Source organism: Drosophila rhopaloa, unplaced genomic scaffold, assembly GCF_018152115.1.
Source record: "Drosophila rhopaloa isolate 14029-0021.01 unplaced genomic scaffold, ASM1815211v1 contig_115, whole genome shotgun sequence".
Taxonomy (NCBI): domain Eukaryota; kingdom Metazoa; phylum Arthropoda; class Insecta; order Diptera; family Drosophilidae; genus Drosophila; species Drosophila rhopaloa.
In genome coordinates this window covers 19011909-19036742 of record NW_025334990.1, presented here as the reverse complement: position 1 = coordinate 19036742, position 24834 = coordinate 19011909, and the positions used below count along the sequence as shown (strand labels likewise).

Sequence of the window (24834 nt, the reverse complement as noted above, 5' to 3'; positions counted from 1 at the left end):
ATCTCCAAACGCGCCAAGTGCCATTGTCCTTTTGCGAAGGAAAATCCCGCAGGGGAGGAGTTAAGGTCCGTTGGACAATTCGCAGTGTGACATTTAATAAACGCCTGCAACGGCTCACCAGAAAGGGAAAAGGGGTTAAAACTGAAGGGACAGGCTCAGTAACGTGGACAAATATGCGAAACGCACTGGAGTGGTGGTGGGGGAGAGGGAGGGGGTGGCATGCGGGCGGCCATTTTTTGTTGCCACCGGAAGTGACGGAACAAATAGCAAAAGTGAAAGGCTTCAAGGTGGTTCCGGGGGCTGGAGCCGTGGTTTCTGCATGCGAGTGCAAAAAGATTCCTCTTATTGTTATAGCCCGCAACAGCTTCGGTTTTATTTTTTACGCTTTTCCTGTGTGTGTATCCGTTTTTGCTTTCCGCCTTCTCCGCTCGGGAAATGGAAGTAAAAGGCACAAAAAATATATTTATATGCATTGAAAATAAAAAAGTTTCGCCGGAGCGAAAATAAACTGAAATGAAATAAAATGCAGAGCTGAATAAATAAATATACACGAAAATATGAGTGGAGCGTGCTGCCGCCGCTGCTGCAGTTGCACTAGCTGTTTGCGCAAACAACGCGGCAGAACTTTTCGCTTTTCCAAGCCCTCCTTCCCACTTTCCCGCTTTCCCACTTTCCTCTTGGCCCGCATTTGTGTGTTTGCCATTGGCTGCATATAATGCGGCTTAAATGATTTAAAAGCGGGCAAATAAACGCAATTTTTATGGTCGTGTCATGTGGCGTTTTGCGGGTGCAGAAAATAAAAGGCAAGTCCTGACGCGAGCAAAGGAAAGGTGGCAAATAAATTTTAAAATTAAACCGCAACTAGCGTACATAAAAATGTCTATACAAAAACGTCTATACAAAAACGTATTCCCCAATTCTAAAAGTAAATTTTAGTAAAATCATTTTGTTGCAATGAAAACATAAACGCATAATCCCTTATTTCGCCACCTTATTCTGAATTAATTAGTTTTAATTATGTAAATTACATATAGAGAGTGTTGATTTACTGTGTAAAATACGTCCTTCAATTGAAAAGGTTTTCGATTTCAATATTACAATCTATTAGTAATAAGAGAAAATAATTGCTTTTTAAATTGTTTGTTAACAACAATGTAATAACATGTCAAAGTCAATCAAGAGCTTTGCGTTTCAGTGGACAAAGTATTTTTCAATCGACCATTAAGGCTGTAAATTCCTCAATAAAGCGGTAAAATAAATTTTCAATAAGCGAATTGTTCTTTTCATTCTGGGCAATTTATTTGTCCCTAATCCTCCCATGAGGCTCACTTGGAATGTTAACTTAACGGCAAGCGCAGTTGTCCAAAATTAGGATTTATGGCCGAGAAAAATCAATGTTTCTCAAGAGTTTTATAAACAGTAGACCATTAGAAGAAAGGGAGAATACAAAGACCGGAAATTGAGCTTAAAATGACAAAATGTCAAAAGTAGCTTGAGCACATTTCTCATTCACTTGGCATATTTGGATATCAACATAAATCGCCAGCCATTCATAATGGTTAAAGTGTGTGACACACTTTATGATGAGAAATGAAGGGCGAACTGGGTGGGTTTCTGTATCAGCTCAACCGCAAATTAAGCAAGCGAAACCTCAGGATGTGGTTCGGTTTTAAAGGCCTGGCTTTGTGAATAATGTGCTAACCTGCTGTGGCTTTCAGGCCAAGACGCCCGAGTAAACGCCACCACAGCACCCCACATTTCTTCGCCCGTAAAACCTCTTCAGCGGGAGCGGCATCAACATATCCACATTAACATCAAATAAAACAGTCACGTCGAGCGGCAGGAGGTGCCGAAAAAAAAATATGCCCAGGAATATCGTAAATGTCAGAGGAGCCTTAGTACTGGCTGTTGGATCTCGGGGTGTGTTTCGGTCGGGTGGCTGACACGCACCAAGTGCCGATGGGTCTCTTAGCTCACAGCGGGCAGCGGTCCAGGAGGCGGAGGCGATGATAATGTTTAAAAAATGGAGCAGAGGAGGAGTCCTATAAGGGGAATACCCTATAAACAGGGCAGCTTGTTAAATTGGACTAGCTCTGCTTATACTTGAATTATTTTCTTTTTATATACTCCCTTTTTAACCAGCCTTAAATACATAAAGTAAGCAGCTTATAAAATATTTCGATTAGCTCTTAGGAGTCCACTGTTCGTAGAGTAGTATTTAATGTATATTAATTTTTAAATCACGTTATTAATTTCTAGCAAAATGAAATGTATATATACATTAGCCCAAAATCAAGAAACCCACCTGCTACCCTGTAAGTGGTGATATGTAATGCTCGACAAAATAAAGAAGACGTTGTCGGTGGGGAGCTAGACACGCGCTGAAAAAATGAATATAACGCTGCTTGACATAATGTGAAGTTGACTTTGACAAGTGCTTGTGCCAAGCCACGCCTCCAAAAGAAGGCGTCACACACTTACACACTCACACACTCAGGATACAGGATACAGGCAGTATCTGCGAGATGGCAAAGTGGCAACTTAGCGGGGCCAACTTGAAAGTATCATGCGCTCGGCTTGCTATTTGCATTTCGAGTCAAGCACCAAAAAGTCGCAATCTTCGCCAAAGTTAATAGTTGAGGAGTGCTTCAGGTCAATGGGCGACTGAAAAGCGGAGGAAGTGAAATGGGAAGTGGAAACGGGATAAGTAGCCCAGCATCTGCGAGGATGTATCTGCAAGCTTCAATTTGGCTTATTGCTCGAGTGCTGCAAATCCTTTCCGTTCTTTCGAATCCTGCTTAACCCACTCGGCTTCGCTGGGCAAAGGAATCAGCCTGCTTAAAAACGTATTTAAATGTTTAATGTAGCGAGCACACACACACCCACACACACAAGATCAGAGGGGAGGGGAGGTTAAGGTGAAAATTAGCATAAAAAAGTTGTTTCAGTGCGCTGCTGATTTTGCTTTGATTACCGGTTCACTGGACTGTTAGCAAATGCTTAACCGCCCCAAACCCACTTTAAAACCCCTTAGCCATCAGCAGCATCATAAAAGAGGAAGATACAAAGTCAGGAGCGTAGTGGGTATCTCATATCTCTGGTAGTTTATACCGCAAAATCTGTTATTCTAAGCATTATCTTTAAGTTGCATTTTAATTTCACGTTATTCAATTTAATTAAAACCCACATTGACTGAATAATTCGGAATAAAATTAAAAGAAAAAGCCAAAAGGGTTACCATGGGGTGAAAACATACCCAAAAACATACCCCTGTCCATTTAATCCTATTAATACTTAGTTCTGTTTAAATTGGATAAGCCCATTCTGCGATAGGGTTTCCATTTCAATCCGTTTAGAACCCCTTTTTCGCTGCGCCCCTGTCCACAAGGGGGCGTAATAAAACGCAGCAGCTATTTCCAGGCGCGAAAGCGCGTGCACAAAACTTTGTACGCTTTCAGGACGCAGCGCATCCTACCTCGAGGTCCTGGAGGCGTCGGCAAATCCCCTGGACCAAGTGCAATAAAAACCAAAGTGCAACTTTGCGTATTAAGCAGTAAAATCTGCCAGCGAGAATCGCGCAAGAAGGGGCAGCTTAACTGTTGGAAAATTAAAAGAAAATGGCAAATGCTCGCTGCCAGGCTTTCCGCCAGTACACTCGAAACCTCCAACTCTGCCGCCCCAGGACATTACTAAATTACGTTGTCAAAATGGCAGAAAAGCCTGGCCAACAGCACGTGCTTGACCCACCCAAGGACGGCCCGAATTCCACGCTTATTTAATTTGTTCTGATGTTTATTAAGTTTTTAAGCCCGGGGACTAGGCAAGTCGAAAGTTGGAAGATTCTTCCTGCGAGTTACACAGAGAATAATGAACGCCGACTATGTTACAATAATATTTTAAACATTTCAGAAGTACTTCTTTAATAATATTTCTCATGCTTGTGGTTGTGAGATATCATAAGATTGTAACATATTTATTGCAGTCATATTTTCCGCTCAAGATGAACATAACACGATTATCCAAAAGAAAACACCGCATTTACCTTCGGCCTTGTCCGCATCCGTGGGCAGTGCCCTCCCACTTTCCGCTTTCTACTTTCCACCGCCCACCTCTCTCACTTCCAAGGACTCGCCCCCGAAACATGATGAAAGTGTAATTTTTGGTTATGCGAAACGCGTGCTCAATTTGCATGGCTGTCGGGCAGATGGATGCTTGATGGATGGGAAACTTAGTGGGGGAACGGAGGGCCGGTAACTGCCTTCTAAGTACGTGCTTACATCCAGTTGATGAGCGAATATGGACGCTGGCCTTAAGTCCTGCATAAATTATGCATGCAATTTGACGGTACGGCGAGTTGCCGGAAAATATGCACTTATTAGCAGTTAACAAAATGCAGATGGCTCGCTTACTATGACCCATTTACATCCATTGCCGAAGTAGTTAGAAAATGCAGATTTAGAGTGGATTTCGGGAAGCAAAAGCTACGTTCCTAGAAATCTTAAAGGAACCATAGAAGTTTGAAGCCTTAATTAAATAAGTTGGAAAGTGTATTAACAAAAAAAGTTTTAGTGAACTATTTTTGGCACTACAAAGTGCAAATTTGACACTCTAGCCCAAAATCGATATGCTGGCTATCAAACCACTGGTATCAGACTACGAAAATAGAACAAAAACCTCGCCCCTAATTCTCACACATTTATCATTTCGGGGATGTCATTTAAAATGGCCCACATCCATTAGTTGGTGTAAATGGGGCTCAAGACATATTCCCCAAAATGACGCTATGCAAATGAAGCCCAGTTTGTTCGCTTTGGCCCGCTCCGTTTGGGCTGGTTTGGATTGGGTTAACTGGCAGTTTGCTGGTAGCACAGCCCAGGTTCCCAGGACCAGAGTCCACAGAAACAGCCATTGTCCACCGCCGCTAACCAGAACAAATGTGCCACGGACATGACGACACAGTGGATCCGCTCCTCCCGCCGGAATGGCAGCTAATTAATAATACGAAATTGCGCTGCCAGGAACTGGCGATGAAAACCAAACATGCCCGTCGTTTCACCATTTTCCGATTGCCCGACCGCCATGAAGAGGATGCAGCACGGCACCCATGATAATGACGAAAGGCTGTGGCTTAGAAAAGCTGCGGAAAACTTCCTCTAAATTGCAAGCGAATGCACAAGGAAAAATAGTTATTATCATTAACAAAAGCTTAGAAAAACCTACGATTTAAGTTTTTGAGTTGAAATATGGGTTGGGTTTCAACTAAAACATTTAAAAAGAGTTAGAAACTCCAACGTCGAATATTATGTCAAACCTACAACGCCAAACCTTCATAGCTACAACGACTTTGAATATCTTTTCAAGGTAGTTATGAATTCTAGTGATGAAAAAAGGATAGGTTAGATACATAGGTTATTTAAACAACTTTCAGACATGGACATATATTTTTGTCCATAAATACACACTTCAGGAACAAGCTCCTTTTAATGCGATTTAAAACTAACATTATCACGGCGTTTTTTTGATACTTTCCTATTTATGAAATTGTTTTTACAAGTTTAGAGGGAAATGTTTTTCTTCTCTTCATTTTATTGCATGCAGCTATCTGAGGGGCATAAATTCGCCCCTCGCATCGCTTGCGAAAATTGCTTAAAAATGAACCCGACTCTGACAGTTGATGGATGGTCTGGAAAATTTGGCTCCCAGCCGATCGTCCCTCCATATAGAACCCCCTACATATTCCGCCCGCCCACAACTCTCATCATGCGCGACTAAGTGTTTGCCTTAGGAGGGGGCGTGGCCAGTGCCGGAGGGAGGAGGAGGGGGAAAGGCTGCGCCTGCCATGGGTTAAGAGTTGCTGGGAAAGCTTTAAAAATTTCATATCTATTTGTAGTGCCACTGCTTCTGCCGTTGCCTCAGCTTATTTCCATAGTTATTTTTCATGCATTTTTGCAGCTGCAGCATAGAGGGTGCTATCATACTGTTGCTGCAGTGCCTTTGATGTGTTGTTTTCTTTTTTCTACTCTTTTTTTTTTGTGCTCGTTGAGTGTGCTGTGCATTTTTACGAGCGTTTTTTAATAAATCATGCGCCACGTAAGCTGACTTTCATGCACAGGCTATATTTCCCTCCTCCCTTGCGTTTATGTACGTATATGCAAGTGTGTATTTCGTGTGCGGCTGAGTGAGTGATTTGCATATGCCGTAAGTGCCAGGGCTGGAAAATTGCAGGCCACAAATGCACTTTGGCCCAATTAGTTTCCACAAATGAACTGAGGCGTAAATTGCTTCGCCTGTAAGAACTTCAATCTGCATCTCATCGCTCTGCCAGCCCTGGTCGCCATCTGTCTTGTATGGCCACAAATCACTTCGGCCACGCCCCCACCGCCCCCACCGCCCATCGAAAGGGTCGTTAGTTCCGGGTTTTCGGCGTTTTCACCCCCATCCAAAAAATGCTGTTGTACCCCGCCATTGGGTGCAAATTAATACACTTGCGAGCCACGAGGGAAAATTGCAGGGCGATCTTGTTGCTGTGTCTGGTGTTACAGTTGCTGCGGTTTTCCGGCTATCATGGGTTAAGGGGGAGTGCTGGCGAACACAAACAAACGAGCAGCCAACAAAGTTTTCTCTGTTTACTGGTGTGTGCTGGTTTTTGCCCTCTGCACATGGCTTAATATGCAAAGTTAAAGGGGAAAGCGCAGTGATGGAGGCAAAAGGCGATACAGTCGGGACTCTATAACTCAAATTTTCTTAGAGCAACCATTGTATTTGCTATTATTTCCAAGTATCATATACTTCAAAAAAGCGTAATTTACTTCTATTTTCTAAATTCTATATTGAGTTTTTAAAGAAAAATTATGGCAAATCCCATAAGTGTATCTTAAAGACTTTTGGCTATTTTATAAGATTTTTCTGTCTGAAAACGGAAGTTCTCCCGTAAATGAAGTCTCGTGAAAGCTGGCTTCAATTGCTGACTATTTTCATCATAATTTTGGAATAATATTGATGCCAGCCGAAAAGCTGGCAACATTTTGCCGGCCCTCTCCCAAATGTTTTCGCTCCAAACCACTAAAGTGTAGCATACTTCGGGGTCGCTCATAAATATCTGATATAAACGTGAACGTGCGAGTGTGAGTGTGTCTGCTGGCTACGCTTTTAATTAAAGAGCGCCAGCTTTTAGCTCGATATAATAAACTGAAATATAGACAGAGGGGAAGGGCAGACAAGAGCAACGAAGAAGGAGTTTTATGAATTGCCATGACAAGCCCGCAGGCCCCGGTCCTCCTCCCCCATCCCCTCCCTTGGTAACCCCCGCTTGGCCCTATTTTCCAATATTTGCCCCTTTTCCCACCTCCTATTCCAACCATCAACTCTTGTTACAACATTTCAATTAAAAGTTAAACGTGCACGTAATTATGCGGACTACAAGGAAAATGTGTAAGTAATATTCCGCTGGTGCTGACTGAGCGAAAAGAGCATGGCGAAAATTAATTAACCAAAATGCTAAGAGCGAAAAGGGAAAAGCTTTGCTAAAAATTAGGAAAAAAAATCCCAAAATCCCTGCGACCTAAAAAGAAACCTTTTTCTCTGGCCCCGGGTTTTTAGTTACTTCATTCGGTCGAAACCGCTCGTGCATGTGATTGGTTTTTCGAAGCCAAAGCTTAACCCCGATTTTTTCTCTCACTTTCAGTGAATTATCACCCACATCGGCCCGAAAAAAGATGAAAGCAAATCTGTTAATTGATAAAGTAAAAAAATTTAAATGGCACAGGAAATAATTGAGTGCCAGGCGACGACGGGCAAACAGACATCTCTTCATTTTCAAATCACCTGGAGTGGGGTCATGTAATTCGCAGAGGGAACAAGAGCAAGCCAATTCCATTTGTCTTCCGTCCCACATTCGATATGCCCTTGAATTGCCAAAAACAATTCCTCAACTTTGGTATAGATAGATAAAAAGGCTGGGGTGAAAACGCAAGAAAAAGGCTAGAAAGAAAACTCAGGCTAAACAAATGGAATTGATGGAGCATACTTTTACCAGCACACACCACCCCAAACACATGAATTATAAAGCATGAAGGAGCAGCTCAAACGCAAAAAAAATTTGGGAAAAACATTGTTTAATTTTTCAAAAGCAAAATACTAAGAAATTTTATATTATATCTCTTTAAAAACCATAATTTTATGTCTTGAGAATATTTTTAATGAATTTAAAGGGAACAAATTTCCTACTTTTAAATCGATAACTATTTTTTCTGTCTGTAGGCTAAAAAAATCAGCATGTGTGACCGAAAGAGACTGAGAACAAAAGGAAGCAAGTGGATTGAACAGCGATTAGGGAAAACAAACACAAGAATTATGCCAAAATCAACAAGAAAGGAAGACAACGGAACAAAGGAAAGAATGGAAACAAGAAACTCGGGCTTAGGGTTCAGAAAAAATCCGTAAATCGGGGTCGGGAATTGATAACAGCGCATCAGCAGCAACCAAAAAGCTCAAACATGGTGATGCCGAAAACCGAAAAAAATCATGAACAGCAGCAAACAAGAAAAGAAAATAAACGAAAGACATAACAGCAATGGAAGTAACAGCAAAAATAAAATTTGTCGACATCCAGGTCGTAAAAATTTAAATATATTTGTGTGCGGCCCACACAAATGTACTGGAATTAATACAGTAGGAACAAGCTTTGAAAGTTTGTTCACGTGAACCAGATTACTAATGATTTATTAAGTAGTTGAAACCAGTTTAGGTTAATGGAAATGCAGTTAATGATATTTTTATTAAAAAGGTCTTCCAAGTAATGCTTTGTTTATATAGTTGAAATTCATGCACTGTTTATAAATAACTCAATGACATGACTGATATTTATTTTATGGGAAATAATATAAGGGCAGTCGATAGCGACGAAGAATGAAGATTAAAACGGCGTGTAACTTAAGTTTTCAACCTCCATCCACCAACTCAAAGCTCCACTGTATATATTTCTAATGATCGCCTCCGAGCTTAGCTTTGTTTATCAGCTCACACTTTGCTCTCAACCCACAACAGCAAAAATAAGAACAACAATGACGACCACGTCTCAACCTTCGACAAGCTGGGATGCCAAGCAGAGCCCAAGTTTCAGTTCCAAGTCGACAGACGAGCGGCGCACAACTCAACGGAATCAAGTGAAATCCGCGACTCGAAGATGATCATTAAAACCCTAGCGATCGTATCGCTGTGCCTGGCCAGCATCCAGGCCTCCAAGGTGGGACCCCCTCAGTCCCAGGTGCCCAAGAAGCACCTGGTCTGCTACTACGATTCCGCCAGTTTCGTCAAGGAAGGTTGGTATCTTACAGTATTTATTATAAAGTGGTTTTTGCACTTTTCGATGTTATGTAACATCCGCTGGAAGCTGCTAATTAGAAAAGATGAAAACGAAATCGAAAACAAGCGACAGAGCTTATCAACAAATATTTGAAACCTAGCTTGGGTGATTTATTTGCTATTCAAGTACATTGTGAGTGCGATAACTTAGGGCACAGCGAAAAAGTAAATGAAATTCAATGATTTTTATACCCCCAAAAGCCCATACTTATTATATGTATATCTTCGCATTACATTTTAAACTCACTTTCTCAAACTGTAATGTATGATCATGTTGTAATATATTAACAAAGAGTATTATTTTTAAACATCGATAAGTTAATTTAATTGTATTGAGGTAGCCCTTAAAAATGGGCAAGTATTAAGCTTTAATTAATGAATTACGAAAACTGTGAAATATATGACAACTAATCTTGAAAAACAAGACTACCAGACCAAGTCTGTGTTTTTCCCCGTACATGAAACAATCTCACAATCCCCTCGTTAATCTAGGTCTGGGCAAACTGGTGATCGATGAACTGGAGCCGGCTCTGCAGTTCTGCGACTATCTGATCTACGGCTATGCCGGGATCGAGCGCGACTCCCACAAGGCGGTGAGTCTGAACCAGCAGTTGGATCTGGACTTGGGCAAGGGTCTGTACCGCACGGTGACCCGCTTGAAGCGCAAGTACCCCAACGTTAAGATCCTGCTCAGCGTGGGCGGGGACAAGGACATCGAGCTCGACAAGGATGCCAAGGAGCTGCCCAACAAGTACTTGGAGCTGCTGGAGAGCCCCACAGGTCGCACTCGCTTCGTGAACACCGTATACTCGCTGGTGAAGACCTACGGCTTCGATGGCCTGGATGTGGCCTGGCAGTTCCCCAAGAACAAGCCCAAGAAGGTGCACAGCGGCATTGGCAGCATCTGGAAGGGCTTCAAGAAGGTCTTCTCCGGCGACTCGATCGTGGACGAGAAGTCCGAAGAGCACAAGGAGCAGTTCACCGCCCTGCTGCGCGATGTTAAGAACGCCTTCCGCCCGGACAACCTGCTGCTCTCCACCACCGTTCTGCCCAACGTGAACTCGTCGCGTAAGTGTATCCACTTGGAAAATACAGAAAAGTCTACGGTTTCGATCTTCAATCCAACCCATCTCCCCCAGTGTTCTACGACATTCCCGCCGTGGTCAACTACCTGGACTTTGTGAACCTGGGAGCATTCGATTTCTTCACTCCCCAGCGAAACCCCGAGGTGGCCGACTACATCGCCCCCATTTACGAGCTGAGCGATCGCAATCCCGAGTTCAATGTGGCCGCCCAGGTGAAGTACTGGCTGCGAAACAGCTGCCCCGGCAGCAAGATCAACGTGGGAGTGGCCACCTACGGTCGTCCCTGGAAGCTGACGGATGACTCCGGCGACACTGGTGTTCCCCCCGTGAAGGACGTCAAGGACGAGGCTCCGGTGGGCGGCAACACCCAGTTGGCGGGCATCTACAGCTGGCCGGAGGTGTGTGCCCTGCTGCCGAACCAGAACAACGCCTACGCGAAGGGCGCCAGTGCTCCGCTGACCAAGGTCCAGGATCCCGCCAAGCGCTTCGGATCCTATGCCTACAGGGCGGCCGACAAGAAGGGGGACAATGGGATCTGGGTGAGCTTCGAGGACCCCGACACCGCCGCCGAAAAGGCTGGCTATGTGCGCACCGAGAACCTCGGCGGAGTGGCCCTCTTCGACTTGTCCTTCGACGACTTCCGAGGACTCTGCACCAACGAGAAGTACCCCATCCTCAGGGCGGTCAAGTATCGCCTGACTAACTAAAAGGGACCCTTTTGATTAATGTATAATTGACCATGTGAATGAAGATATATTTGTCCCATTAACATTTGTAATGTCATAAAGAACGATAGAACATGTATCAAAAAGTGGCTTAAGTTCATGTTTGTTTGTGGTGGTAAAAAGCTAGGTTTCCAAGAATATATGTATTTGGGGTAATTGGTGTTGATTAAATGTTTCAGCACAAAAATCATAAAACGAATTTCACAAGATATATATTGACATTGACGAATAAAAAACCTTTGTACCTTCCCAAACCTCGGTTTTCGACACAGGCTCATTTCATCCGTCATAAATTTGTGTGCACTTAATTCGCTTTTGTACTTTTTATTGTTGCTCCTATATATATCGATTTATTTATATATGCTCGACATAACTTTCCCGACACGCTGTTCATAAATAACACAATCGCAAGGCCCAGGGGAATATTTAGCCATTAGCTGTGACTCTTTATGCGCCCCACACTCTTTATGCTCTGATGAATAGCCGAAATCCAATTGACTTTGACAGAAATACGTAATCGGCTTCATCATTAAAGCAACCAGAGTGGCTGGCACCCCAACCATCGAGTACCCGAAAAGCTGGCAACGAAAGCTCTGAATTGACTGCTCAACATTTGTCATTGGAGCGAAAACGTCGAAAATTTCGCATACGCAGCGCGTTACACACCCAAACCCGATGGCTGTAGCCCTGTGTTATGCACGATTTCACATCCACAACAGGAGCTAGACAAAGGCATAAAAAGGCTCTCGAACGGGAACAACAATCCGAACGAAAGAAATGAAATGAAACGTGCAATGGGCGAGATGAGAGCAGCTCTATCTCTATCTGTAGTCCTCCATCCCCATCCACTTTGCCATCTCCTGGGGTATTAGAAAGCATTTACCTTTCCGCACAGGCCCCATTACACTTGCATATATATGTGGCTGGCTGGGAATGGGAACCGACGAGCCACGACGACAGCCTAAACAATTTTTAAAGGTAAACTTTGCCCACAATTTTCTGTTTACAGAAGAGCTCATGTAACGCGGACTTCAGACTGCCGCATAAAATCCTTTAAGCTAAGTTCGCGACGCTTTAGCGATAGTTTTCGAGCCATAAAACCTAACAACCCACACTGTTTAATTAAATTCTAGATTAACTAAAAGCCTTAAGGTGTAGTCTTGGGGACAAAATGGTGTGCGGCCAAACAATTTAACTTTAATAAATTTCTAGTTAGAGATAATTTGACTCACGTTCGTATTACAGAAGTTCTCCTGTATCTCAGCCAAAGAGACAAGGGTATTCCTTTTATAAGGATACAAGGGAGGCGTGGAGAGAGCGTGCTGCGAGGATTCGGCACTTCAGGCGCACTCTTCTTTATGTATATTTGGCCTCCCTATGTATAGTTAAACGCTTTGGCCAACATTGCGTATGAGTGCTCCGTGTGCGTTTGCCTTTGGCTGCTGAAGCACGCATATTGCGCATACGCCCTGGCCACGCTATCAAAAAAGTTCTGCCTTAGCTGCTGCTACTGCTGCTACTCTTTATACTCAAATAATTGGATTAGTGTTTCAACGCCCTCCACACAGCCGCCAAATGGTTACTGGGATCTGCTCCATGTGAAATTGTTTGCACCCGTAGTTTTATTCCAGATTTTTTCCTCGTTGTGGGGATTAGTTTTCACTGCCTTGCCGCATACGATTTTTTATACGTACATACACATATATATTTAACGGCCTGCGGTATTTTACCAACGAAGGGAATTAGTTTTCATGTTATTTGCTGTGGTTTCCTAAATATTTAAATTCTCTTATTGCTTTGCCCAGGCGAACATGAGATACCCAGAAACATTTTGTGGGGGAATTAGGATGGCGTATTCCTATTCCTGATGTTGCTAGGTAATCAAAAGAGAAGTTTCTGAAGGAAAACTGTGTGATAGGAACATAATCTCGGAGAAAGGAAAATAAGTCCCTTTACCAAAAAAGCTCACAGCCTGAAATAAGTTGTTGGAAATGATTAACAGCCTGAGATTTGGCGGATTTTTCTTTTCAAAATTGGATTTGATTGATTCGCTGAAGGGGAGTAAAGCCATTAGCCAAGTCTCCAGCTCTTCTACAGTTTCAATTTGGGGATTTCGCTCTGGAAAATAAAATATATGTACCGGCAGCTGAAAAGCAGCACAACTTTTACCTTGGAGCAGCAGCAGGACCCGCCAAGGAAATACAAACAAAAGCTGAAGTAGCAACTTTGAGTGCAGGGGAAATGGCATTGCCCATAACGAATATGTATTTTTGATTCCCCATGCTAGTGTTATTATTGTTGCTGTTGCTGTTGTTTTTGCTTTTGCCTCTGCTGCCAACTCGTAACAAGTTAAGCAACTTTGGACAGACATCAGAAGTTGTTGGGAGGATTTCGTTCAGGCAGCTTTGGGACTGTCAACAGCTGTGCCCGGCAGCTGAAAATCCCTGGGAGGAGATGAGTTTACATCCCGAACCGTAGAGCTTTGTTTGAGCCACCTGGCATGGCATAACTCAAACAGATATTCGAAATTAGCAATCGGTTGAGAGACTACAGCTTAAACATTTACTTGGCGCAGCCCCTTCAATTCTCCAGCAGAACTTTTCACTGTCATTTGCAGGGCAAGGCGAAGAATTCTCAGCATCGGCCATTATCTCCTCCCCTCCACAACATCCCAAAACGCACACATGGCAGCAACATTTATGGGTTCCAGCAGCAGTTGCCTTCCGCAAGTCGCTCGGCAAATTGCCAATGTTGTTGCAGACGGGAAATGCTTTACTTGATTTAGCTGCTAAGTGCAACTTGGGGCGAGGACGGAGACAGAAATTTCCACGCCGCATGTTGCCAGGAAGCAGCAACAATTCCGGCCTGCGCAAGGATTTTTCGGCAACAATCCTGCCATAAATCCCCGCGGCGCTTGTAAAAACAATTATGCCAGATATTTACGCCGCAAAAGAGCGATGCACCAGCAACAGAAGCAGCATCCGAAACCGACTACGAAAATTTGCTGTTAACGTTTTTGGCTTTTAATTGCAGTGTCATGGCCCGCTTTTCTTCTCCTTCTCCGTTTCTCCAGCCATTTTCAATTTGTGGCCTTGCCGCAGGCGGCGTATGCGTAATATATCGCCTACATGTGCAGGCATTAAGGCAATTTACACACGATTCAAAGGGCGAACAGTGTAATTATGAACTTTTAATTAAAACGTTAAACAAATAATAAAAATGGAATGGATAGCCGCCAGGAATCCTCGGAAGCATTTCCGCCGGCTGGATGGCCAGGTGAAAAGTGGAAAATGGCTCAGCTAAGGAGGAATTTTCCCCATTTACACAGGCGGCAGCAGCTGTCCTCGGATCTGAAAACCCATCGACAGCTTCGAATGTCCATTTGTGGAGCTCTTTTTTTGCCCCTCTGCAAATGTGTGTGTGTGCGCGGGAGTATCTAATTGCTTGTCAGTGTATGGGAAAAGTTTGTACGTGCTCAGCGCAGGCGGTCGTAAAATAACAAAACGTTTTCTGTGCTTCCAAAAGGCAAAAGGAATTTTACAATAGAAGGGTGGGGAAATAATTCAAACTTTTATGGAAATTGCCTAAGTTTCTCCGTTTCCAAAACATCAAAAATCTTCAAACAGATATCAAATTTAGATATATATTATTAATGTGCGGAGACACAAGTAATAAATAAGAAAAAGAATTGTGTGTTGAATATTATATGCTATTACTAAAAAGCTGTAGACCCTTTAGCTTATGAATTAATAATTTCATTCTCTATTGAAATGTAATTGTTTATTTTAGTGTATCTAAACTTCTATATAAACTCTATACGTCCCATAATCCTCATTTAACACAGTAAAAGGCAAATTACGGTTTTCCTTAATGCAAACCTTAAGAATCTTTTTTTATGGCTATAACTTTAATAGCTCTTTAAAAATTCTGGGATTCTTTACGGCTATTCGCCACTATCCCCCCATATAACTAACCGAGGCTATAACTCTGGCTGTAACGTCGGCCCAACTCGAGCATAAATTTGCAAACTCATCTGTGCGAGGAGAACGACTCTTAGTTCTAATAGCTCATATTGCAAACGACACTTTTGTGGCCTGTACGTGAGGATGACTGTTTGTGTCCGTTTCCCTTTTTTCCCTTGGCACGTGAATGTGTGTTTGTATTGACAGCCGCATTCCCTTTTCACGGCAAACATTCAGTTTTTGTAGTCACGTTCGAGCGCTTAAGCGGCTTCATGTTTTTGGCATTCGAACGGGGAAAACTCCCCAAATGGGGTTAGAAACCAAAGTTGGAGGATGGGAAGGTAACCCTGGTAACCATCGCGTAAAACAAACATAACTAAAATTAAACACAGAATGGTATAAATAGCCCTGTATGTGTAAGTCAATACCACAAAATCCACATTTTTCCTGCGGGCCAAATACCCTATTTAACACTCAGGAATATAAGTTATCTAATGGTAAACATACATCGAATTTGATATGAAACAAATGCAAATTTCGTTTGTCTGTAAAAAGAGTTTGCAATACAAGAAAAAAGCTTTCAGTTGACTTACATTATGGCGCTTCTTTTCTCGTTCAGGAACTGGGTGCCAGCTGAACTGCAGATTCCAATCGAATCCTCCGACATTGACTCCCGTAGAGTCGCGATAGTGATACTCCAGAGTCTCGTCACTAATGACATCAATAACCGGACACACAACAGTGGTAGAATTACGGGCAATGCGGTCCAGAAGCGGTTCCAGCCATCCTGCAAAAGGGTACAAGTTAGAACCGGATAAATATTCCGAATATTCATTTAGTCAGCCCTCAGAAGGCTCAAACTAATATGCCACAAATATTAATTTACAGTCAGTTTTAATTACGTTTTCTGATATCCCTCAACGACAGATATCTAATTTCTCTTCACCAGCCTAATAAAAGCAAACACTAAGAAGGAGAAATGGAAACAGAAAGATTAAGCGATTTTTCTAGAGCTGGGCTCCTGTTTTATTGGCATCGTTTTCGTCGGATTTTGTTTGATGGCCATCAAAATTGAGTATCACAAAGAACATTACACTCGACAATAAACCAGACACCACGGAAGTCCATTGGAAAATAATTAAATCTCAGCTAAACAAAAAATTGATGCATTAAAATTTGACGTTTAAATGTTTAAGCTCGATGTTGGCTTGTCGCTGGCGTATATATTTCAAATATTTATTTAGACTGCATTTTTTATGACCCAGAACTGACTAACGCAAGTTGGTTAGTCAATTAAAAGCTTAATTTGGGCAATTTGCATATTGACAATATTGCAAATTGAAATGGAAATGCCAAAGGAGAGATAGAAAAATTGGCTGTATACTTTTAGGCAGTCCGAATATTCAATAAAAGTGTCTGCCAACTCACCTTCTGTGCACTCGCAATGGGAATCCAAATAGGTGAGAACGGCGGACTTGGCATGGTTGGCTCCCAAAATTCGGGCTCGAATCAGACCCTCTCGCTTTTGGCCTCTGATAATCTGAACTTTGGGGTAAGCAGCAAAATAATCCTCTAGCTGCCGCTTCAAGTGAGCTATGGGATTATGTGGGAATTAGAGTGATTAAGAACAAAACAAAATCAGTCAAACTCACGCATGTCGCTGTAGTCATCTACCAGGATAATCTTTCCAAGAAGATGCTCTGGCGACCTATCCAAAACCGAGTGCACTGTTCTCAGCAGCACAGTCCAAGCCTCGTTGTGGAAGCAGATGATGACATCGGTCTTGGGCAGATTGGTCAGGTAGTGAGCCTCATCCTTGCACCAGGCATCCCGAGGATCGGGCAGCGTTCGATGCACGGATATCAGGTCGGATACGTATTGGTTGAAGGCGTTCTTGGTCCAGCCATCATCAACGGCCTTCTTCATATCCTCGGACATTTCCTTGGGTAGACGAACGGGTTTTCCCAGTTCGCCAGGATTCTCCTCGAAGTTGCTGGGAGGGTCAATCACTTTTTTTGCATCTGAAAAAAATAAGAGAAGAAAAATGGTAAGTAAATGTCGACATTACTTTATATTTTCACCCAAATTGTGAGTCAAAGGTAAGCTGAACACCTAGCTGGATGAAGATAAAGCTTTGTTATGCGTGAAATTTACGACAAAATACAAGGACAAACACTCAGTTCCTGGTGCATTGCACAAGAAAAGTTGCCATCATCAGAGGATGCTGCTTCACAGGGTCATGAAAAATCGTTTGCCTTGCAAATTTCCTCACATGTGCTAGTGTGGCAGCACCCTGCTCCTATTTTCCCCAGCCCATTTTCCACCTCCTCAATCGTGTCCCTTGCTATCAGTGTTTTTCCCCTTGCTGTGCATTTTATTATTTTGTTATTTGCATTTGCATGGAAATATGAATTCCCTGTTCTCAGCTGCTGCCACTCCACTCCAGCTTTTCTCCACACACTGCTCCACTTCCACATCCCCTGCTCCTGATCCTTCTGCTGCTTTTTATGCGATTTGTCAGCCACAAGTGACACTTATTGGGCATCGCCCGAATGCCTGTCTGTGTCCTGTCTCCGTGTGCGTGTTCGTTGTCCTTGCGAAACGGGACTACGTTAATGGAAATTTCAGGGAAGTCTTACTGAGGCGCAACCTGAGTCGCTGCTCCAAGGGATTGCAAATTTAATTAAAAGTATTCATATCTTAAAATCACTGTTATTCTAATGTCAGAATAATGGTCTTAAAGTATTATTTTTGTTGGCTTAAAAGCATTCAAAGGTTTAAGTCTATTAATCTGATGCTTGGCAAAAAAAGGGAACACCTTAAAAAATTATGTGTAAATTAGCATTCCGGCAATGAGTCTACAGAAGTAGATAGATGGTAAAAACAAACCTTAAGAATATATTAAGAAGTTTTATGATACACATCATAATAAAAATAGGGCTTTTAAACTTTAACGGTTTGAGTATCATTTTTAAGCAGACGAATTGCCAACAGGTCTTTGACTTTAATTTCTATTGGAAAACCTAAAATAACCCTTATTTTAGAACCTTAAAAACTATCAAATTCTTTTTAATCAATTCTGATGAGCAAGTTTTAAAGCACAGATTCCAAGCTGAACCGGTTCAATTAAAAACCCATATAAATTTAACTGAATTCTCGGCCACTAAAAGGCCATACTAACTGGTTTTCTTCTCTCTCTTTTAGAAGCTCACTAGCTAAAATCTTCTACCCGATTCAGTCCCCTTCCATATTAAGAAGCATATTTTTGTAGCAGCAGACATATTCTAGACATTCCCAGTGGCCAACTTTCAACCATGCAAAAACATTTCAATTACCACAATCATTTCAATTTCAATAAGCATAAAAACGCTAGCTGGTAAAATAAAAAGCCATAAAAGGCTAGGAAATAAGTGGGATGAGTCCAAGTGGGAATGTGCAGGGGCGGGGATCCGGAGAGGATTCCGACCGCATTATGCTAGGAGCCTAACCAAGAGGCCAATCAGCCGACAATAAATTCGCTTGCACAAAAATGGAAAATAAGAGAAAAACCATTAAATTGCCCAGAGGCGGCGGCTTAAAAGAGCGGAGAGAAGGGGGCTTCCCCACTCATAAATTTTATGATTTGTCGCCGGTTGCCGTAGTTACAAGTTCATTGCGGAATATTCACGCGTGCGCCAAGGACTCGAGCTGGCGTCCTTAGTTCTGGGCTCCTTTTCCCAACCCAAAATCCTAACCCTCAACCCTCGTAATGAACTTTTCTGCATGCTGGGCTCGCACACGCATCATCATAATAAAAAACAATAAAAAATATTGCCAGAGGGCGCGGAGGAGGGACTGTAACTGGATTTAATGTCTTTTATTGATTCACTGTAGCATATTTATGGCCTCTTTCGATATTAATGATTACACCATAGAGCGCTGGAAACACCGGCGATCTCCTTTCCTCCACTTGTTTTCCTTTTCAGTCCAGTTGAGTTTCATTAACCCAATTATGTCCACACCCTTTTCAACAAAGGTGGGTCCAACAAAGTTATTTTGTATATTCATATCAATTTCGGACACTACCTATATAAAAAGCATTCCTCAACAGCTAGGCAATTCGGTAACTTTTTTATAACAAGGAAAATGCATTAATTTACTTCATTTGATTGTCCTTTCATCACAACTTATCATAGAAATAGAGCAATAAATATTTTCTCAGACTTTTCTTTCACTTTTCATAAATCAATGCAGACAATTTATTGAGTGCAGTAAATTCAATTCCATTGTTCTGTATTAAATAAAAGAACATCTATTCTTAACAAACTTTTTCAAATTTTTATTTGCATACTTAACTCAATCAAGGTAAGTGATAATTGATCAATCACTTGCCAACTTTTTCTTTTCTACTCGTATGTCAGTTCACCTTCAACTTTTCTGCATTTGGCAAATCGAAGTTGACAAGTATTTTTTGTCAAGTTCCAATGCTCAGCGGGGCGTATGCGTTATATTTCCATGTGCTCATGTGCTCATGTGCTCTGGCATCTGCCAAAAAGGGGGTCGAGTGGAGGGATATAGAAATTTGAGGGGGGTTAAGCGGGCTTTGGCGGAAAGACAAAAGGAGACAATCGCAGCGAACGGAGCTCGAGGGACCCGCCTGAGCGTGACAGGAAGCTATAAATGTTTTGTTATAGACAGCGACAGCAGGTGGAAAAGGGGGCGGTGGTGGCTATATACTACAGGCGGAAGGGGGCGTGGCCACATGACAAATGCGCTTGTGTGAGTGAGAGGGGTGGGGAGGGAGAACTGACATATCGGGTGTTTTGCCTGCGTGCCTGCGTTTCATCATCATGTTTTCCGCATAAAAGTAACATAATATGCCAAAGTACCGTTATTTCGAATAATGCTGAGGGGATTTTCCGAAAGGGATCTCTATATACGCATACAATAGATGTGAGTGTGCGTGTGTGTGTGTGTGTGGGTGGGCCATAAATAGCAATAGACATGCGAAGAACATGAACGAAATCAAGCCCAGGGATTAGCATTGATTAAAAGCGACGGGGGAAACACACAAAACCAGCCAAATCAATCTGGCCCAAAATGGGGCGTGGCCGTATTCCCATGTATATATAAAATCATTATCGCTGCTAAATTGTAAAAACAAGAATTATGCATATATGAAGAGCAGAACCGAAAAAAAAAGAGTCCAGCCCGATCGGGAGGTAAAAGGTGGCCAGGGAAAACGGGCCAACGATCAAGATAACATGGCCAGAAGGCAGGTTCCCTTGCTGCATTATAAAGTGGGGGTCTGTGGGGGGCGGGGCGGTTGGGGGTTAGTTGCCTTAAGAACCCGATGCGAGCGCGCGATAAACGTCGTGTTGCAGCCACTCGCAACCTCTTCCCATTTTAGCCATTTCGGTGGTGGTGGTAACGCGCCCCAAGGCCAAAGCCAATAAGTACAACAACACTAATTACCAGCTATGAACACAGAACCGAGAAACTGTAAGGGACTGTAAAAGACTGCCAGGAATCCAGATGGAGGAGTTCGCCACAGTGGTCCCAATAGCCCCCCATTGCGAGTGGCTTAAAGTTATGGCCCTCACCAGAAAGATCTATTTCAAAACCATAACTCTATTGTTTGCTGCCCACATGCAAAGTTGTAAAAATGTTCTAGACTCTCTGAAAAGAGGTCTAGAGGGCTCTGCCTCCAGACCAAGAAGCCAAAGTTAATGGGCTGCTTTCGAGTCGGCCTATTAAAGATCAAGAGAAGAATAAATTTAAATTGAAAACATCAGCGTTAAAACAAGTTTTGCATATAAGCCATTAGTACTCGGCTATGTAATCTGTTTAATTGCCTTTTTTAGTTTTATAAAACCAAATGTATTACAAAATCTAATGCAGCTAATATATGTGCATACTTAAAATATGTTTTAAGATCCGTTAACAATCAATTCTTCTTAAATAAATCTATCAGGGAATTGAACACCAAAATAAATATAAACCATATGCCAAGCAATAAACATATTGTATTAAGACAAATTTACATATTCATGATCTACACACGAAAGATTACGATTAGTGATCGAATGTTTCTTGATTTCGGTCATTTAAATTAGGAACAGGTTTGCAAACATTCCGAAATATCTCGTTTGCATGCTTCGTCCACCTTTTATTGGCTTCACTGTGCCTGGAAATCAATAGTTCGCCCTGTGCGAGCCCTTTTCCTGGGAGTGTTGGTAAACGTTTGTAGGCTTGCACACAATTTTGACGCCATGGGGCAGCTGCTGATGCCTCCGATGCCGTGGATCGCAGACTTGCTGCCAAGGATCGGGGTCCAACTTGTAGCTTTGCCACCTCAACGCTGATGAGCAGATGGAGATGCTGCACCACGAAGACTGCGAGGAGGATGATGATGATGATGATGGGGGTATGGGAATGGGAATGGGTACAGGTAGGGGATTGGGACTGGGGCTGGGGTTGGGGATGATGATGAAGGAGCAGCGCGGAGCGAGAGATGCAAACATGATATGCGAAATTGCAAATACGTGCATTGTCTGCCAGGGAGACTAGATCTCCCAGCTCTGCTCCCCAATCCCCAATCCCCCACACCCTTCTCCCCCACTTACCGACCACATGCTGATGCAATCTTAAATGCTTGTTCCACATGCGAGGCAATAGATGAAGGAGGGTCCTACGTACAGGAAGCTACGAGACCCTGTCTAGTCCCCGTCCGATTCCCAGGCCCCATCGGACCCCCCCTCCCCCAAATTCATGGCTGGTTGGCTCTGGTCTGGCTTCATTGATTTGCCTGGGCGGCCAGACAAGTGTCCATTGAGTAAAGTCGCAATCGCAGTCCCAGGGCCAGCTCTTAAGCCTTGACTTGATTAGTAAGTAACATTATTTTTCCCCGCCAAAGCCTAATGCGAATATCTATCTCTGCGTTCCCCTCTTCCCGATCCCCGCTCCGGTCTCCCTCGCCCTGACATTGAAAATGCTGTTTGGCAGCAATTCCTAGCTGCTAAGTGCTGCATGTTGTTGTTCGGGTTGTTAGTGCTCGCCGCTGGCATCTTCGACATTGTTGTAAAACTTGTTAGAAATTTTCTTAAAGGCACAAAGGCGGTGGCCGAAAGGAGGAAGTGTGACAGCAGCGAGTTTTGCTCCCAGGGGCGGGGGAAATCCGGGGGATGACGAGGGGAGGCGAGGAGAGGCGAACACAGGAAAGCAATATGTGTTATTATCACCCGTTTGGTTCGCTTCTTTCAGCATCTTGTATCGAATCGGGCTGGTGACCCAAAATGCAATCTCCCAAACAAGGATTGAGGATGTGTGACCGTAAAATACGAGCAGGGAAATTCATGGTGGGGAAACTGGGTGGAGAGGAGGTGGAGATTTCGCCTGCGTGTGCGTTGAATTGATGGGAATTAGTTGCAACCGATTGCGTGGAAATGAAGTGCAAAAAACTCGACTCGAGGATGCAAAAAGAGAGGGGAGTTGCACGAGGAAAAATAGAATCGCTGGCGTCGATAACAAGAGCGGAAAAAGCTAGCTGAATAGTTCGGCGCACAGAGGGGAAATCGCAGGGTTTTGCGTCGGAAATAAATGTGCAACTGATTTCAATATAAATGCTTATTGCCGAGCACAGAACAGAGGGATTCCGATATGCAAAGTGCAATGGGCACTAATGGGCCAAGAACGTAGTAAGTCGAGAAGAAACCCAAGGAAATCTTCGAAAAAATGAGAATAAGTGGTCTTTTGTTAAACATCCTCTCAAAGTCTAGGTGGATAATGAAATATATGGAAAATAAGATAGTGCTCTTATTTTAAACACATACTTGTTTTATCTATTTTACAAGCAAACTATTGAATAAGGAGATGTTTCTTACCATAAAATCAATAACGCTCTCAAACTATTGTGAATTTTTTAAAAATATAAATAAATATAAATAATATATACATATATTTGCATATATTGTTAAGCATCTTTGGGATGCTCTTATTCCGCCCCACAAGCCAATTAATATTGTTAGCATGCAATTAAAGCCACCCAGACTCACCGTCTTGCGCCTTTTTCTTCGGCTGCTCAGCAGCCTTCTTCCGCAGCCGTTCCGCCTGGTGGTCGACCTTGTGCTTACCCACTGTGGGTGGGATATCAGCCTCGTCGTGCGCCTGCTTCTGACCACCTCCTCCTCCGATGACGTTCCCATTGATACCGAAGTCCTCGCCGGCGGGCTCGTTCCTTAGGGCGAGGGCAATGGGATCGCCTAGTCCTCCGGCCCCGCCCCCTCCAAGGGCACTGCCCACCCCACTGCCGCCGCCCCCCTCCTGGGAGGCTCTTCGCCGCGTGTCGTCCGTGTAGACCAGAAAGGCTATGCAGAACCAAATGGCCAGGAGGAAGGCCACCAGCTTCACAATCGTCGTGGAGCGTCGTCGCCAGATGAAGGCCATCTTTGGTTTCTGGATTTGTGGTCTCAGCTGCTGTTGATGATGATGTTGTTGTTATGTCCCAGAAGGTGCTAATGGAAGTATTCTATCCCGCTCTTTCTGACCGATTTGAGCTTTCACTTAGTTAGAGGCCAACGCGGGGGCCGACAACATTGCGTATACGCAACATTAATCAAAGCCTGGCAATGATTTATGATGCAGGATATGTTTTCCTCGTTTTCCAACCGTGTTTTTTTTCTCTCCTTCTGATATGCGTTGTTTTCTTGGAAGATATTGCATATGGTTTATAGCAGTCTGTGCCGTCAATCAGTCTGATGCGCCTGGATATGTGTGAGCGAAGAACTTTTAAAAGGGAAGGATCGTCGGGAAGTGCCTGCGAATGAGAGATGCCAAAAATACTCATAAGATTGTGATTCAATTTTCCACAGACTCAAGCTTAATCCTAGACCCTAAGGGCAGGTGAATGCAATTAATTTATACGACATTAAGCCATTAAACTGAAACGCAAATCAAGTAATTGAGCCATTAATGATAATATTGATTTTGGATTTCTGCTGATGATGCCGCATCTTTATCTTCATCTTTCGATGCTGCTGCTGCACTTTGCAATTAAGCTCGAAGCTTGAAGCTCGGAGCCTCAATCTCTGGCCTCGTCGCAAACACAAAATGACAGCCAACATGCAACTAATGTCAATATTATATAATTGCAGCAAAAACCGCATCAGAACTTTGTACCGATCCGCAGAGCCCACTGCCCCTCGCACCTTTGCTCTTGCCACTTGAGTGGCTGCCAGGTAAATGACATGGACACGCCACTTGAGCCCCCAGCCAACGAAACAGAACGGGACAGAGGTGGACTTGCGGAGAAGTGGAGTCCGTGTCCAAGGCAGACCCACATGGGAAACATGCAGAGAAAATGGAACCTGAATCGAGCATTTTCCCATGCAAAATATTGGATAGCTTCAGAAAATATTAAACGAATTTTGAATTGAATATGAATTATTTGTCATTCATAAATATTGAGTTTGGCTTCCAAACAAACACTGTTAATTATCCGTTAATGATGAGTTAAAGATATTATACTGTTTTTATGTATAAAATTCCTCTTATTAAGCAAATTAAGATTTCTAGCTTGAAGGCCTTCTCATGCTGGTTTTTCCAGTGCATAGTAAATATGGGTGGGGTGAGGAGCTCAAGTGGTTGGCCCACAGAGAGTGAAGTTGCGTGTCAGGTTGGTGCAGTGCATCCACCGAGAAGAAGCAGCAGCAGAAGCGGCAA

General features: G+C 43.1%; 2 protein-coding genes across 5 annotated transcripts in view; one reads left to right on the top strand and one right to left on the bottom strand.

The window, feature by feature from the left end:
• Positions 1 to 24834, bottom strand: part of LOC108051239 (putative polypeptide N-acetylgalactosaminyltransferase 9) — a 60881-nt gene that overhangs the window by 9739 nt on the left and 26308 nt on the right. For all 4 annotated transcript variants that reach the window (XM_017133261.2, XM_017133263.2, XM_017133264.2 and 1 more), the window contains 4 exons: positions 23169 to 23929; positions 16788 to 17156; positions 16564 to 16728; positions 15729 to 15922 (listed from right to left, as the gene is read on the bottom strand). In XM_017133261.2, the coding sequence (XP_016988750.1) occupies positions 15729 to 15922; positions 16564 to 16728; positions 16788 to 17156; positions 23169 to 23559 (1119 nt within the window). In that variant the 5' untranslated portion in view covers positions 23560 to 23929. The remainder of the gene's footprint in view (positions 1 to 15728; positions 15923 to 16563; positions 16729 to 16787; positions 17157 to 23168; positions 23930 to 24834) is intronic.
• LOC108051241 (imaginal disk growth factor 6) lies at positions 9112 to 11268 on the top strand. The gene is made up of 3 exons (XM_017133265.1): positions 9112 to 9320; positions 9856 to 10431; positions 10503 to 11268. Exons 1-3 carry the CDS (start codon positions 9185 to 9187, stop codon positions 11153 to 11155), a joined length of 1365 nt encoding a protein of 454 aa, XP_016988754.1. The 5' UTR covers positions 9112 to 9184; the 3' UTR covers positions 11156 to 11268.